The sequence below is a fragment of the Microtus ochrogaster genome, linkage group LG4, assembly GCF_000317375.1.
Source record: "Microtus ochrogaster isolate Prairie Vole_2 linkage group LG4, MicOch1.0, whole genome shotgun sequence".
In the NCBI taxonomy this organism is placed as follows: domain Eukaryota; kingdom Metazoa; phylum Chordata; class Mammalia; order Rodentia; family Cricetidae; genus Microtus; species Microtus ochrogaster.
The window spans coordinates 39,673,255-39,689,523 of record NC_022030.1 but is presented as its reverse complement, the minus strand read 5'-3'; the positions used below and the strand labels follow the sequence as shown (position 1 = coordinate 39,689,523).

Sequence of the window (16,269 nt, the reverse complement as noted above, 5' to 3'; positions counted from 1 at the left end):
TTTTCTAAGCCAAGTGTAATTACACAGACTTTCCAAATATAACACAAGTTCCATGATTAGATATAGTAGAAAATCAAGTTTCAATTTAAATGCCAGTTGTAAATACATATATACAAAATTATATATGCATAATGTTTAATGATCTTAGAAAAAACATGCAGAAACTCTCAAAGCTGACAATTCCATTTAACCCAGAGTGCCTTCTTTGAGCCAACTGCCATGTTGAGGCATTATTCTTTCATCCTAGTCTCACTCAGCATAGAGACCATCACCGAAGCACAGGAAATGTGCTCCATTTCACAACAGAGACAGTAGTCCAGATCTAGTCTACAAGGATTACTTAAATGAAGTAGAGGATGATGTCTTATTCTAATTCTTGCTCACATTCATTGAAGGTATAGAATTTTTGAGCCCAATGACTGAAGGTTCTGAATATTTGGATGCTGATTTTTATGTCATTCTCTTAAAATCTCAACCATTAATAACATGGAAGCAAAACATAGACCATTGTACTCAATGAAAAATAGCTAAGGAATATAAATACTAGATTTGATAGTCTTATTTACTGACTTAACAAATTCATATCTTTCTGTTAGAAATTTTTTTTAAAAAAGCAATCCAGGCTTATCATACAATCTTCCATGTTATAAACCAAACAAAATGTATAAACCACACACACACACACACACACTACAAGCAAAAATTTGCATATCCTTTTGGTAAATGCAATAAAGTAACAAATTAGAGCCATTGTATGATGCTATAGATCATTCATTTAATGATATTTTTCTTTCATATTTAGTGCTTCTTTTAATAAGACTACTTTTCTCATCCTATTTCTATCATTTTCTCCCACATAAGTCTTTCTGTTATATATAATGGGAAATAAAGTAAACACAGGTAAGCAGGATTTGCCATTACTTAAACAAACTATTACATGAACTATTTTCTCATCCAATTAAATACTTTGTAAGTTAATTGTTTATATTTAAAAATAAAAATTAATTCTTATTTTACTAACTAATGTTATACAACACAAAATCTGTGGTTTTGTGCCTTGTTGCTTTGTATTTTATGCTTCCCCTTGTGGTGGTGATAAACTATAAAGTAAGTAAACTTTACAGCCTCTTTTCTTCTTAGCCAACTGCATGCTGGCTTAGCGGTCAAATATTAAAAACAGTTAACTAGATTATTTATCCTTCCTAAAAGAAATTCAGGAAAAGGAAGTTGTATGAAAATATGTGGAAGGAGAGTATTTTCTATAATGAAAACTTCTTGAAAGCAATGCATTGAAATGCATTTCAGCAGAAATTTTTTTTTCTACCAGAAAAAAAAAAGGCAAGGGTCTCCAAAGCATCCCACTCTCTCTAAAAAGACAAAAGCACAGGTTCTATTTCTCATCTTTCTCTCCTCTTCTCCCACCTCTCCCACTCTTCCTCTTCCATGCTTGTTTTGAAGAATCTCTTGATTCCCAGGATGGCCTTGACTCTATACACCCAAGAAAGATCCTGATCCCTAACCAGTTGCTCCTATTACCAGCACTTCCCACACCCAGGTTGTACTCTTTACTGGAGCTACATGATCAAATCCAGGACCTTGTGCTCACTAGACAAGTATGCTACCAACTGAGTTATGTCCATAACCTATTTTCAATCTAATTTCAAAGGTTCATTTATTTATCCTTGGAGGGATACTCATTGAAGTGCTTCAGTTACACTAAAGGAAATAATATCTATTCCGTTTAATGGGCAAAGGTAGAATTATAAAATTACAATCAAGTTCCAGAAGTATATCATGGACACCAATGAATGAAATGTCTAAGCCCAACAAGCCATCAAAAGCCTACAAGAGGTAGCTGAAGAAATGTCTCAGTGACTGCTCTTTGAGAGGACCTGGGTTCAATTCCTAACACCCACATAGCAGCTCAGAACTGCCTGGTGGATCCAACAGCCTCACACAGACATACATGCACAAATATCGGCAAAACACAAATATCCATAAAATAAAAAAATAAACAATTCATTTTTAAAAAGTAAATAAATCACAGGGTAAAGAAGATTTGTAATACTGCCATTAGCCAAGACGTAAAGGAATTTTTCCATTAAAACCCATAACAGCCACAGTAAAATGTGTTTTCTTTAAACAAACAAACAAACAAAAACGCTGGTAGTGGTGGCGCGTGCCTTTAATCCCAGCAATTGCTAGTCAAACACAGGCATATCTCTGTGAGTTCAAGATCAGTCTGGTCTACAAGAGCGGCTTTCAGGAAACCCTGTGAGAGAGAGAGAGAGAGAGAGAGAGAGAGAGAGAGAGAGAGAGCGAGAGAGAGAGAGAGGTGGGAGTGGGCAACTAGTCTGAGTCTCATGTTAATATTTTGGGAAAGTACTCTCTCTGTTCTGTGCATCTGTTTCAGAGTGCTGGCTCAAATCTACTGGGTGTACATTTCTCTCTGGCATTCAAACCACAAGATAAGGATGGCTATGTTCAGGTTCCTAAGGGGACAAGGAACCCGAGTGCTCTTGGTTATAATACCAAATATTTCTAGGTCAGGTTTCTAATTGACACACCCTGTGTTTTTTCCTCACATGAGTGGCATTGTGGATATGTTGGCACTGAAATCATGAGACTATCAAGAGAGACTTTCATTCTGTTTAGAGAACATTTTGCCATTAAAGAAAGCTCTATAACAGATCAATATTTACTTAGTGGGGAGAGGGAGAGGTTCAGTCCATCTTGCTGGGCAAGGATGAGATCCCGTTTGATCTTGAGTACCCACTAAATGCCGAGTAGAGTATAACGAAGTGTAATGCTGGCAGTGAGAAGCCTGGGAAAGAACAATCTTTGGTGTGTCATAGGGCCAAATTGGTGAGTTCCAGGTTCACTGAGAGACACACTCTCAAGGAAACATTGTCAAGAAGAAATTAGGTAAGACATCTGGTGTCAGCCTCTGGCTTCTGCATGGGCATATGTATATGTGTTCATCCATACACACCTGCACATGTGCGACACACAAAAACATATACACACAAATATGCTACACAGAAGGACACCCATTGATTCTGTAGTGAATAAATCACCTAGTTCACGTTAGGTACTTTTCTAAATACTGACTGCTCAGTTATGAAATAAGTTTGATATGGCCTGTGGGTAATACAAGTCACAGAACGGGTAGTGCTTTCAGAAAGAAAAAAACAACATGTCAGAATATGACCGCATGAAAATAAAAGTAGGATATTTCTCCAAAAACAAAATAATTTCTATAGCTCCTAAAGACAGGAATGGATCCAGAAAGAAATTGGTACCCATTAAGCCTCCCTCTCCATATGCATGATAGACTTAAGCTATTCTTGCAAAAGGGAAATTGAGAACATCTTTGAAAATTTGCTCTATAAATCATGATCACACAAGCACATCTAAGGGCCATGTGAAGCAAGACAACGACTAGCATAACATTACAACACACAATTGCCTTCACAATTCACAACTTAGAGGAAAGGGTAGCATGACGTAAAGAAAGAAGTTCTTTATTGCTTGGGTTCTGTTTCTAATGTGTTATTACTGGCCAGTTACATGATGAGAAAGTTACTGTAAGGGCAGATCAGCCAGAAGGTGATTTCAAGAATAAATAAAACTCCAAATTAGAAGAAGGCTTTTAGAATATGCCAGAATAAAATTTTAAATAGCATGTCACTTAGTAACCTAGTATTAACTCTCCCTTTCTCCCCCCTCTTGTTCTCTCTCTCTCTCTCTCTTTCTCTCTCTTTTTCTATAGCCCTTCCTCCTCACTTCCTTCTTCCTCCCCCCCCCTCATAGTCACTACTCTTTTCTCATCAAGAGAACAAAAAATGAGACTCTGGAATCTTCTACCTTTGGCCTACTGGTTGATTTTTCCTCTTTTTAATGTCATTGACACTTTCATCTAATCAAATGTCACTTGAATGCTGACATAACCTAAATAATTTCCTCATTAGACTTAGTAGAGTTCCAATGCAATATTTTATTTTACCCTCATTCTTTTTCTTCATCTCCACTGCACTGTTTGCTGTAGGTAGGAGTCATATGTGATTTATTTAGATGTGTGTTCTCAGTGTCTACAAAGTTGAAGTCAAGAAGCATTAGTTGCTATTGTAGATGAACTAAGATTATTTTTAAACAATAAATATATGTCACATTTAAGAATGATTGTATTATAAAGCAACAAAAGATACATGAACAAAATATATTAACAAGTAAAAAGAAAATTATTAAAATTACTTTTAATAAAACATGAACTTACAGATGTGTATGGGTTAGCACAAAATTCATAAGAATTTACAGAGACTATTTAGGAACCAGTAAGAAACCATTTTTAATTCTGCATAGAAATCTCGGCCTGGTTTATTTTACTTTTCCCAAAAACATTCATAAATTAAGTTCAACATGTTTCCTAAGAAATTTAGACCCATTGTTTAAAGGATGTTGCTCAAACATGTATATATAACTTTCATAATCTAGAGATTAAAATTCAAAAGAATGCTATCATTGGTCAATAATTGCATTATAAGATTATAAGGGTTACACAATTATAAATATTTCCACATTGCATTATTTTTAAAAAATGAATAGGTATGTATAGCTGCATATGTGCACAAACACACACTTTTTATTTTCAATGATATCTAGCGATATGGCAAATCAAAGAAGACTTTCACACAGTGATTACAGGGCATTCCCAACCTCTCTCACACTGTTGGGATCTGATGGACTATCATTTTCTATTTCCCCTGTTTTTGCTTTCTCCTTTAGTTTTCCTCTGCTTCAGCATCATTCAGTTTGTCACGTGTGGCCTAGGATAGCTTCTGTACACTGCATTTTAGAAACAAGAGCTAAGAACTCAGAATTGAGTCTTCTAAGGCCCTATCTTTCTAGAAAGATAGTCACGTTTGCTATGTAATTTTCACAGGTAATGCATAGATGTATCATCTATTTGCAATTTCTTCTGAGTTTACTTTAGATTGTTTACAGTTTCAAAAGAAATGGCATTGACCTGAATTAGGAGGAGCGACACTATTGCTCTCTGCATCATCTTCTTTCCGAGTGACAGAAGCGAGGCAGAGAAGAGATGAAGTTGAAGCCACCCATCCTTATCTGATTAGTCCTCTGACTCTCTTAGTCCTCATCCTGTCAGGAAAAGAGGGACTTGCAGTGTGTCCTGCACTCTACCATGACAGGATCTTTTTATCAATCTAACGTGACAGCACCTATCTCCGTGGGTCGTCAGTCACTTTGGCATGGCTATTCCTACCCTTTTCCTGCAGGTGCCTCCCTGTTGCTTATCTTCTGCCTACAGTCACAGACTCTGCCTGGCAGAAGGGTAGAGCTACCAGGTCTAATCTAGAAAAGCTCGCTTTGCACATTATGACATCATGCCCACTAGAAAAGAATAGTAGAAAAAGAAATAGCGATACCCGCAGGAAGGAGAGGTCCCGGTTGTGCTCGATGCTGGTGATCTCCAGGTTGCCCATGACTACCTCACAGTTTTCATAGTATTTGCGCAAGGCTCGGTACTGCTGTTCCAGGTCAGAGAGAGAGCTCAGTTTATTCTCTGTTCCTGCGCACACTGAAAAGACAAAGATGCACCTAAAGTTATATAACCTGTATGTGACATGAACAAAGATAATATCTTACAAAAAGTGCACTACTGAATAGTTTATCTCAACTCAAAATATTCAATGCATGATCAAGGGTCATAGACTACCACCCCTCCAGAGAGAAATTAGCTTTACTTTTGTAAGAAAGAGTGGCTTCCATGGAATTCTTTAACTAAATTTTAGAGGATACTTGAAATAATCACATTTGCTATGCTTATACAAAAGCTCTCAGGGCAAAAGACTTAATTTCATCTATATATGCTTCTCTTTAAGATTTATACTCTACCCAAATTTCTGATAAAGTAATTGTCTACACATAAATAAAACTGAAATATGAGAATAACAATATTTAAAAAATTATTTACTATCTACTGTACAATAAGTTGTTCTAGTAAATTATCTTAGTGATATAAATATGCACATGAAGACCAACCTCAATAATACCAATCTTTAAAATGTGTTAAGCAATTTGATTTGAAATGTTTCATAAATATACTACAAAGAAAATATGTAATAAAATGCTGACCTTAACCAAGTTATCCACATGCATATTCTTGTGTGTTCAAAAGCATAATGTTCTGCTTGTACGTATATTAGTCATGCATACTTGATTGATGGAACCTTGTTTTGGTTTGTATGTCAGCCCATCAATGTACACACATACATGTCTGTTTTTTGTATGTAGTGTTATCTATTTTGCCTTTCACCCTCAGATTTTAATGTTATTTTCACAACACACAAATAGGTATGTATACAGTCCTTAACATTTAATATACTGGTCAGTTTTCCTTATGCTAAAACATTGGAATGTAAATTACAATATTAATGAGTAATGAAAAACTGTATTTTAATGTATCATTTTTAAGTAAGTTAATTAGTATATCCAAAATAAAGCACAAATAACTTCAAAGATGTTGGTGGCAGAGATTGGGATAAAGGTCAGATATACAATTGTATGTCCTGTATATAGAAATGACAAGTAACTATGCCTGGTGTTATTTTCAGGGTAGATAGGAGAAAAAAGTCTTGAGGGAATAGTCTTAACATTAAGACTAACTGTTTTCCTAGTAATTATACCAAAACTGACAAAATTTTAATGTAAAAAAATGAAGATTATTATAGATCTAATCCACAGCACTACTGAGAAGTTGTGGAAACTTCAAATTAGTAGACACAACCTATAGAGAGATGTTCCTATCCAATTCAAGAATAATATGTTGCAATGACTCACCACAGGCACCCAAAACCATAAACTAGAACCTCAGAAACCATAACTACTGCAAATTTTCCTCTCTATGAGCTGATCTCAGGTATTTCTTAGAAATGGTGTCACATTAAGGCGACGGTAGGTAGTCCTGGTGCAATGTGTTCTACGCACATTCAAGAGATAGACCCTGGGCTGTGGAGACAAGTCACTGAGTAGTGTTTGTTGCTCAAGAATCAAGATCTGAATTAACACTTCCAGAATCAGGTAAAAACAAAACAAACAAACAAATAACCAGGTATAATTATGCTCCCCTTTATCCCTGACACTGGAGATTGAACAGGGTAGAGACAAGTATATCACTGAGTTTACGGGGCAAACAGTCTATCTAAATGACAAGAACTCAACGTTCAGTGAGAGATTTGGTCTTAGAATAAATGAATGAACAAACAAACAGACAAATAAATAAATAGTGGGAAAGTGGCTAATACAGACATGGTGGCATCAGCCTCTGGCCTCCACCTGTCCTTGTATGACTGAGCACACCTACACACGTATGTGCATATACTACACATGCACACATTCACACAGGCAAAGGAGAAAGCACCTTGCAGTGCAGCTACCTAGGAAGGCAGCCCTGTGATCATAAAGGCAAAGCTGGAATGAAGCACCTAAAATATAAAGGATGTTATGGACTGACAGTCATGATTAGTAGCAAGGGAAGATGCTGACTGAATCTCAACAGGTATATGAACCTGGGGATGCCCATTGTTTAGATTTCTGTCCTGTAGATATGGGAGAAGGTTAATGCTACTAAAGTAAGTTCCCTACTCTGTGATACTTTGTCACAATATTGATTATTTCTCCCTGAAATCACTTATTTTTAGATAGAGTTTACAGCATAGGCAATATGAAACTCCCTGTTATCTAGGCATGTCTCAAACCTTCAACAAATATAACTTAGTCTTCCAAGAAAGACACTATGTCAGGCTTAAAATAATAGCATGTACATATAAAACCATCTTTTTCTTTCTGTATGGTAATAGAGTAAGGAGTTTTAATATGGAAATTTATACACTAAAAGCAAAGATTACACTACACTCTTTTCTTTGAAAGTAAGAATAGCCACAGAGTCTATGTTTTGACATGCTGTGGATCATGTTCTCAGAACTTTACTTTCAATGTGGATTGAACCAGTTTTGCCAGATTACTTCAAATTATCTTCAGGTCAGATTCAAGAAATGCAAGAGGGTTAAATCTAATGATATTTTTATTACTGATGATTTCATTAATAAATACTATGTAATATATAATAGTATCATATCCACACCACATTTCCCATCTTCAATTTCCCTTACATAGCCCCTAATAAGACCCAACCCCAACTGCACTACCTCTTTTTGCTGGTCTTCATGGTAGTGCCATGGGTACTGGGTAATTCACCACAGCCTTGGAAACATACAAGTGGGGATACATTCAATAAAAGAATGACTCTTTTTCTCCTAAAAGGATTAACTTCCAGTAGCTCCACGGTAAAGAGTGGTTCTGGAGGGTATGTCCCCATCCCTGTTGGCTATTCTATGTTGGTTATCTTGACCTTGTGTTAGCAACCCCATTTACTATGAGTTTATGAATATGACAGTTGTTTCAAGCCAAGCAGTTTTTATTTCATCACACTCTGGCCTATTATTCAGCTCATATATTCTTTTGCTCTTCTCCACTGTGTCCTCTAAACCTTGGTGATAGCAGTGGAGTAAGGCTGATAAAGACATCCCGTTTAGGAGTGTGCACTCAATCAATTGCTCTCAGCAATTTGCTTATTATGCACCGAACTCTTGTGATGTAGGGATATTTTCCTCTCTATTCTATGAATATGTTTTATTGCCTTTGGTTATTAACAAAGCAGATGGAATCCAGGAGATACCATGAAACTGCCAAAGGAGAAAGATGCTAGAACATAACCAGTAAGCCACAGCCTTGTGGTGATACATAGATTAATAGAAATGCATTAATTTAAGATATAAGAATTAGCTAATAATACACCTGAGCCAGCAGCCTAACAGTGTTGTAATTAATATAGTTTCTGTGTGATTATTCAAATTCGGGTCTGGGTAGTCAGGAAACTAAAGTGTAATCTCTGCTTACTCTCTTGCCGCATATTAAGATCTTTTTTATTTAAGAGAGGTTGCCAGTGTGTGTGTGTGTGTGTGTGTGTGTGTGTGTGTGTGTGCTCGCGCATGCACATGTGCATACTGCTGAGGACGTCTAAAGAAGTGTTGGATATCCTAGAAATGGAGTGATAATTGGCATGAGCTGTCCTTGAAAGGTGATGGAACTGAACTTGGCTCCTCTATAGAAAGGACAAGGACTATAACTAAACCATTTCTCCAGCCTAGAGAGCTATATATTAAGCCATGATCTGGACTTTAAAGGAAGGACCAATCCCAAAGATGGTTGAGAAATTAGGTACAGGAGGTAGGATTTGTAACAACTATGACTTGTATTCTTAAATTTTCACTAACAACAATATAACAGTTATATTGGCTCACAAGCTAAAATACTATCCATAAAGGAGGATTAAAACTTAAGTTATATGGTCTGTGTCATAAATAATTTCAACTACTCTGTCTGGCTATTATAGGAGATACAGTCCACACAAAATGAATCAATTTGGTATGTAGAACATCTCCTCTTTGTAAACTAACAAGCTGTAGAACAAGATGAATTCTGTTAATAAATAATATTCAATACAAGCAGAATAGTGACCACAATTTATTCACATAGAAATCCATTATTGATCAAGATAAAAACTAGGCTTTTACTTTGCATTATACATTAGAAGTTCATTAAGAAAACCTTTAGTCCATGATCTCTATTTTATTGCTCCATGAAAATTAAAACACTTTCTATAAAAATAAAATATCTGTGAAAAATATTATATAAGTTTATGAAATGTCAATTTTAGTTATTTTAAGTCCCAATGATGCTAAACTTTTATTTAAATCAGTGTGTTACTATCTAAATGAAGAGGGTTCCTAAATATTTAGTGCATTCTGACCTTTGGTCTGAAAGACTAAGCACATATAGGGTATTCACGTTTGATATTCTAATTGAAATATTCAAATATTGTTGCATGCTTGCTTTTTCAATTATAAAGAAATGCATAGCATGAAGAAGGCATTGAATTTAGATAGTTTTAAGTTCATGGCTTATTTAGTTTTACTATTGCTATGAGAAAACACCGTGACCAAAAAGAAGTTGGGAAATAAAGAGTTTATTTGGCTTGCCTGTCAACATCACAGCTCATCACTGAAGGAAGTCAGAACAGAAACTTAAACAGCTCAGAAACCTGGTAGCAGGAGCTGATGCAGAGACCATGAAGGGATGTCTCTTACGTGCTGACTCCTCATTGCTTGCCTGGCCTGATATTTTGTAGAACTCAGAACCACAGTCCAGCTGTGGCCCCACCTACAATGACTACAAAATGCCCTCCAGACTGGCCTATAGTCAATCCTTGTGGAGGCATTTTCTTAACTGAAGTTCCTGCCTCTCAGATGACACTACAGCTTGTGTCAAATTGACATCGAACTATCCAGCGTAATGTTAAACTCATTGTTTAACATTAGACAATGTAATGTAAACATTAAAATGTTCTCAAGAGATTAAATATTCAAATTAGCTGTAACTCCAGTTCCAGAACACACCCTTCTGGAATCCATGGGCACCTTCACAAATATGGTGCACTTTACATGAATTCATGCAAAATACTCACAAATATAACTAACAAATATTTTTAAAATGAAGACATCTTCAAATAATACTCATTTAGCTGATCTTAATAAAACCATAAAAATAACTTAAAATGCTACTACTTAAGTTTTAATAACTCCATAAAGATAACCTGTATTGTGTATATACTTTACTTAAATGCCAAATTACTAATTCCAATAAACAAAAGTCATATTTATCACAATATTTTATTCCAAACACTTTTAATCTTGAAGCGTTTTTTATTATACGCTGTTCAATTAAGGAAATAATTTTGTCGCAGTAATGAATTTCTTTATATTTAGCTTTAATCTGAACTGAGAAGAATCAGTGGTATATCAAGCATAGCTTTTATCTTGAGAGGCAGACTTGGTTTTTAAGGAATTAGTTTGGATGGAAGCATAAAAATCACTTGTGGTTCTCCTCATGAAGCTCTCATCGAATGCCTCACAACTTTCATTTGTCAATCGATTTTACAATCAGGCAATGCATACAAGACAATGCTTAAGCCATCAAGTTTCATTGATTTCACAAAGCTGTTTATCAAACCTGAATTGAAAAATCTTCTTCAACAGCCCAAACAACTTTAACAACACCCAACCTCTTTGAAAAACACTGTTAGAAAGTCTTTGAATGACAAATTTACAGCAGTTTAAGCTTCAGAAATCCTAAATTTACCTGAACTCCCCAGGGTATCATTCAAATGTAACTGCAGGTGTCAAGATCAATATGAGGCCCAATGCAATTGCCAATTATTTTATTTAATTTTGATTCAATTACAAGTGTAGCTATACTATTGGACACAGGTTTCTCTAGCTTCACAATTGGATCCAACATAATCACCACTCAGTTAAAAAAATCAGAAACCAAAAACTTGTGGTAATTTTAAGTCTTGTCTAACAAAATCATTCATATGATTTCTATTGTTCCAATATTAATATAAAATTGTTGGCCTCAAATCTCACTTAATATATAATGAGAGTTTCTCAACATGGTTTTATGGATTATTAATATTGTCTTCATACTAACATCACCCTTACAGAAAAGCTTTCTCCTTTCAACTATTATTTCACATTGAAAGACTATCACAAAAATTACACACACACACACAACATACACACACAGTTGGTTTCGTTTATTATCTCAGCTATGCACTAGGTTATTTTAAATATTTATGTGTGTATTTGTGTGTATTTTTGTGTGCATGTGTATGCCCCATATATGCAGGTATCCTGTGAGACCAGAAGATGGAGCTACAGGCTGATCTGCCAGAGGTGGGTGCTGGAATCTGGTCTTCTGGAACAGCCTCAAGTGTTCTTAATCTCTGTGCTAGCTCTCCAAACTCTCCATGATGCTTCTGAACTATTCTTTCCAAACCTAGTTTTTTCAACACAAATTTTGATCTTACTAATATGTCTACTTGCTATTTTATATTTCACACTTTAGCTTTATGAAGTTTAATGAATTATTGATAAATTTAAATTCAGTGTATGAAGCAACTATTAATAAAATGGCAAAATGGACTTTCATTAATGATCGTTGATAGTCTTTCTTCACATTCCTTAATTTATATTCTACAAAATTTCCATTTCAAAGATAGAAAAATATAATAGATATGAGTGAATAATTTGAAATCATATTTGTCTCCTATATTTGACTTAAATAATATTAATTTGCCACTATTTTGTTGGAATTTACTCTTAATCTTTCTCTTATGGCCTCTCTCCCCTAAGCTACAGTCCTAATTAGCATTGCTGTATTTTGTTTTTTTATGCAAGTGCTGGGCCCTTAACTTTAATGTTGGTACTGGACTTGACAAGCAATTAAAGCAAACAATTTCCACTCATCAAGGCTTGCCAAATTAGTCATCTGCCATCTGCCCCATCATCTGGTGCTCCTTGAAGTCTTGCTGCGAATCTGGATGCACTTTCTCAGAATCAGAGGGACAGAGCAAGTCTCCAAGCTGGTGGCGTGCCAGTGGGAGCTAAGTATGTAAACATTAGCAAACATCTTTCTTCCCTAGATTATCATGCCTTCAACCATCCCCCTGTGTGTAATAAAATCTAGCCCGTTTGTGCTGCCTTTTCACTGCAGACCTTTGCCATCCGCTGTAATTAAAGCGGCAGCCTGAAAGTTTTTTTTTTTCTGTTAGAAATAAATGAAAGAACTATAAATTTAATGATTCTAATATGTTGCTATGCTCACATACCAAGATGCTTTCTTAAGCATCAATAATGACATACATTAAAAATACACTGAACCATGCTGTCTGCACTAGTCTCAGGTAAAATTGCCTCTACATTCCTTGCATTAGCAAATGCTCACTTAGGTAGAAACTTGTAGACAGATTCTAGAGATAGTCAGGCTGAATAGTGATGAGAAACTTGAAAAACAGCAATAGGGAACATGCTACTTAAAAAGCATTTCTTTTATCATTTGAGATTATAACTCATTTACAATATTTACCCTTTTACCTTCCTCTCTCAAACTCTCCCATTTATCACTCCTTACTCTTTTTTTCAAGTTCATACCCTTTTTTATTGATATACATATATGTATACTTGCTATATTTGTGTTTACAACCTATCTGCACACACACACACACACACACACACATATATATATACATACACATATACATTCATATATACAAACCATATACACATACATAAATACAACCTGCTCATTTATACCCATTCTGTCTTGGATCCATGTGTTTGCTGAGGATGAAGATGCCTAATTCTAAATACATCTTAGCCTCCTCAAAGTTCCAGTCACGCATCCAAGCATGCTATTCATTGTAATATAATGTTGGGTGAGTAACGATTCTTCAAATCAATAGAAAAGACTGGTAACAAAGTGAATTGGGAATAGGAAGGGTGAACTAAATGATATTTTGCCCTATAACTTTTACTGTATCTTCAGAACATTTACATGTGAAATCTAGTCTGAGATAGCAAGCAGTCATTTCTAAACACACACTTGTGTGTATTGACAATTAAAAAAAAAGAGAACATGACCTTGAGATAGGGAGGGAAGACATAAGAGAAGTTGGTGACAGGGAGAGGTAAGGGTAGAAATGAGGTGAGACATTGCTCAGGTATGAAATTATGAAAAAATATGAATGCATTGCAATAATTATGTATACTTTGCCAGGTCTTGTGTATCTCTGCTAATTTTCTTTACTCACTTGCAATAAAGATAAGGAAATATTGTTTTAGCTATCTATAGTATTCACTAATCATGTCTGAGACCCAAGTTTACTCCACACAACTACAATTGAAAAGAAAACAATAATGTATGGATAAAAACATGATGACTTAGATGTACCCCTCTAAGCCACTGTGTTTGAGACTGGCCGTGCACACAGCTCCTAGTGAAGTATGTTGGTATGGACAGTCATACACACTTTAATTTTGCTTTAGACTTCTTAACGTTCCTCTTTACAGATCTAATCATAGATATGCATAATACCACAAATAAACTATATAGTTTTCATTATAAGCAAATTGTGTTCTTGCTCCATGGCACTAGGGACTGGCAAATGGGCAGCACATACTATGTGAACCCTGGTTTCATTTCTTCCTAAGAGAAGTTCCACTGAAGCCTGAAGTAAAAAAAAAAATTGACGTACCACTATATGGTTTATTTTTAATAATGTAGCAATAAATGGCAAAACTGTAAGAGACAGAATATTAGAAATCCAGCTTTTTAATGAAATTATTCAATATGACACATGCAAGAAAACAGATGTGAGACAATTTCTATGATGAGACCTGTCTGATTTTAGAAGCGACTTTTACATTTACAAGTAAATATGGATGTCATGGGCTAGAGAAATGATCAACCTGTTCCACAAGTTTGAAGACACGAGTCTGAATGTGTGACAGCCATGAAGAGCTGGTGCAGCAGCAGCACACGCATGTAATCACGGGGCTAGGAAGGCAGTGACCATGGAACCCCGGAGGGCACTGACTCACCTGCCCAGCAGAATCAAACAATGACTTCTCAGGCTCAGTAAGATCTTGTCTTCAAAAGGAAGTGAAGAAGGATTGAGGAAGATGCCTAGTAACAAATTCTGGCCTTCATGTGCACCACATAAAATCATACAAACACACACACAGACACACGCGCGCGCACACACACACACACACACACACACACACACACACACTACAGTTTTCAAGAACCTTCCACACACATTCCATATCCACTGATCTTACTAGGGTCCCTCAGCATCTGACTTAATTTAAATAGAATTATTATTTATTTTATTTATATAACGTATGGGAAGTAACAAGGAAAGACTAAAATTGTAAGTTTAGAATAAATTAGTACTTGTATTGTTTTTCTATTTTGATAAAAATCCTTGAAAAAAGCCTGTGAACTACAATTATCCATGTGAAAGCAATTATATATGCATTTATCATTGATGAAAGTTCACATATACAGAATACACTTTCTTGAAGGTAAATAAAAGTTTTAAAGTAACCCCCTTTCTGCTCACCCTCATAGACAAGAGGGAATGGAAATCATATGCTGCTATTTTTAATATTGTCACAGCAGAAAGGCGATCAATATTCAAAAGCAAGCAAATCTTGCCTGAACATGACTCACTGTGTTTCTCATGAATACATATTTCATGGCACAAAAATAATATGGACTTTTTGATAAATTATACAAATGTGCACTTCTTCTTGTGTGACTTGGATTTACACTGACAGTTCTGACACAGGTTGTATAGAATCAATATTCTCTTGAATTCTTGTAAATGTCCATTGTTTCAGGTGTGTTTGTCACTTGATTAGAACGTGCATCAAAATACAAACTAAATGAGTTTGTTTTTTAATGTGTTTGTTTTTAACACACAAGTTTGGTTGTATCATTTCTATTGTTACTAATAAGCCAACCCTTTAATACAGCCAATTGTAATTGTTTTTGTCACATGATTAGAACATGCATCAAAATACAAACTATAGAGTTTGTTTTTTAACATGTTTGTTTTTAACACACAAGTTTTGTTGTATCATTTCTATTGTTACTAATAAGCCAACCCTTTAATACAGCGAATTATAATTGTTTTTTAAAATGATTTTTAACTATGTAAGTGAATCTGGACATAAATGTGTTTGTCTATAGCCCCAGCTACTTTAGGTGGTTGAGAAGGAAGTGTTAATGCCAGGTATTCAAGGCCAGGCAGTACCTCAAATAACTACATGTATAAAGCTCCACTAACCAATCTCCTTGTTCTTTCCTTCTTCCTTCCATCTTTCTCTCTCTCTCTCTCTCTGTCTCTCTCTGCCTCTCTCTCTTTCTCTCAACCAATAACCTAAATCACACAATATAAGCCCACCAATGTACCTGACAGTCTGTTAACTCCACCCAATTCACACACATACAAGCACACACACCATCACTATCAAAATACACACAGAGACAGAAACTAATAATCACACAAAACAACAATAATAAAAACTTAAAACTAGATTGCCCATCTCTGGACACTCTAAGCCTTGAACCCATCTGAAACCATGCGTCTCTTCTCATGCCATCCCTTATAGTTCATATACATGTTAAGATCATGCTTCAACACCAAATGTCATGTATTCCAGCATTGCTGTAAGGATTTCTTTCTAAGTGCCTATTATTGATTCATGAGTTTGCCAT

The 16,269-nt window shown here is 35.4% G+C and overlaps 1 protein-coding gene across 4 annotated transcripts in view; it reads right to left on the bottom strand.

Annotated features, from left to right (window-relative positions):
- The window catches only part of Erbb4 (erb-b2 receptor tyrosine kinase 4), a 1,055,173-nt gene that overhangs the window by 687,236 nt on the left and 351,668 nt on the right, over positions 1 to 16,269 (bottom strand). For all 4 annotated transcript variants that reach the window (XM_026786414.1, XM_026786416.1, XM_026786413.1 and 1 more), the window contains exon 2: positions 5,448 to 5,599. In XM_026786414.1, coding sequence (XP_026642215.1) covers positions 5,448 to 5,599 — 152 coding nt within the window. The remainder of the gene's footprint in view (positions 1 to 5,447; positions 5,600 to 16,269) is intronic.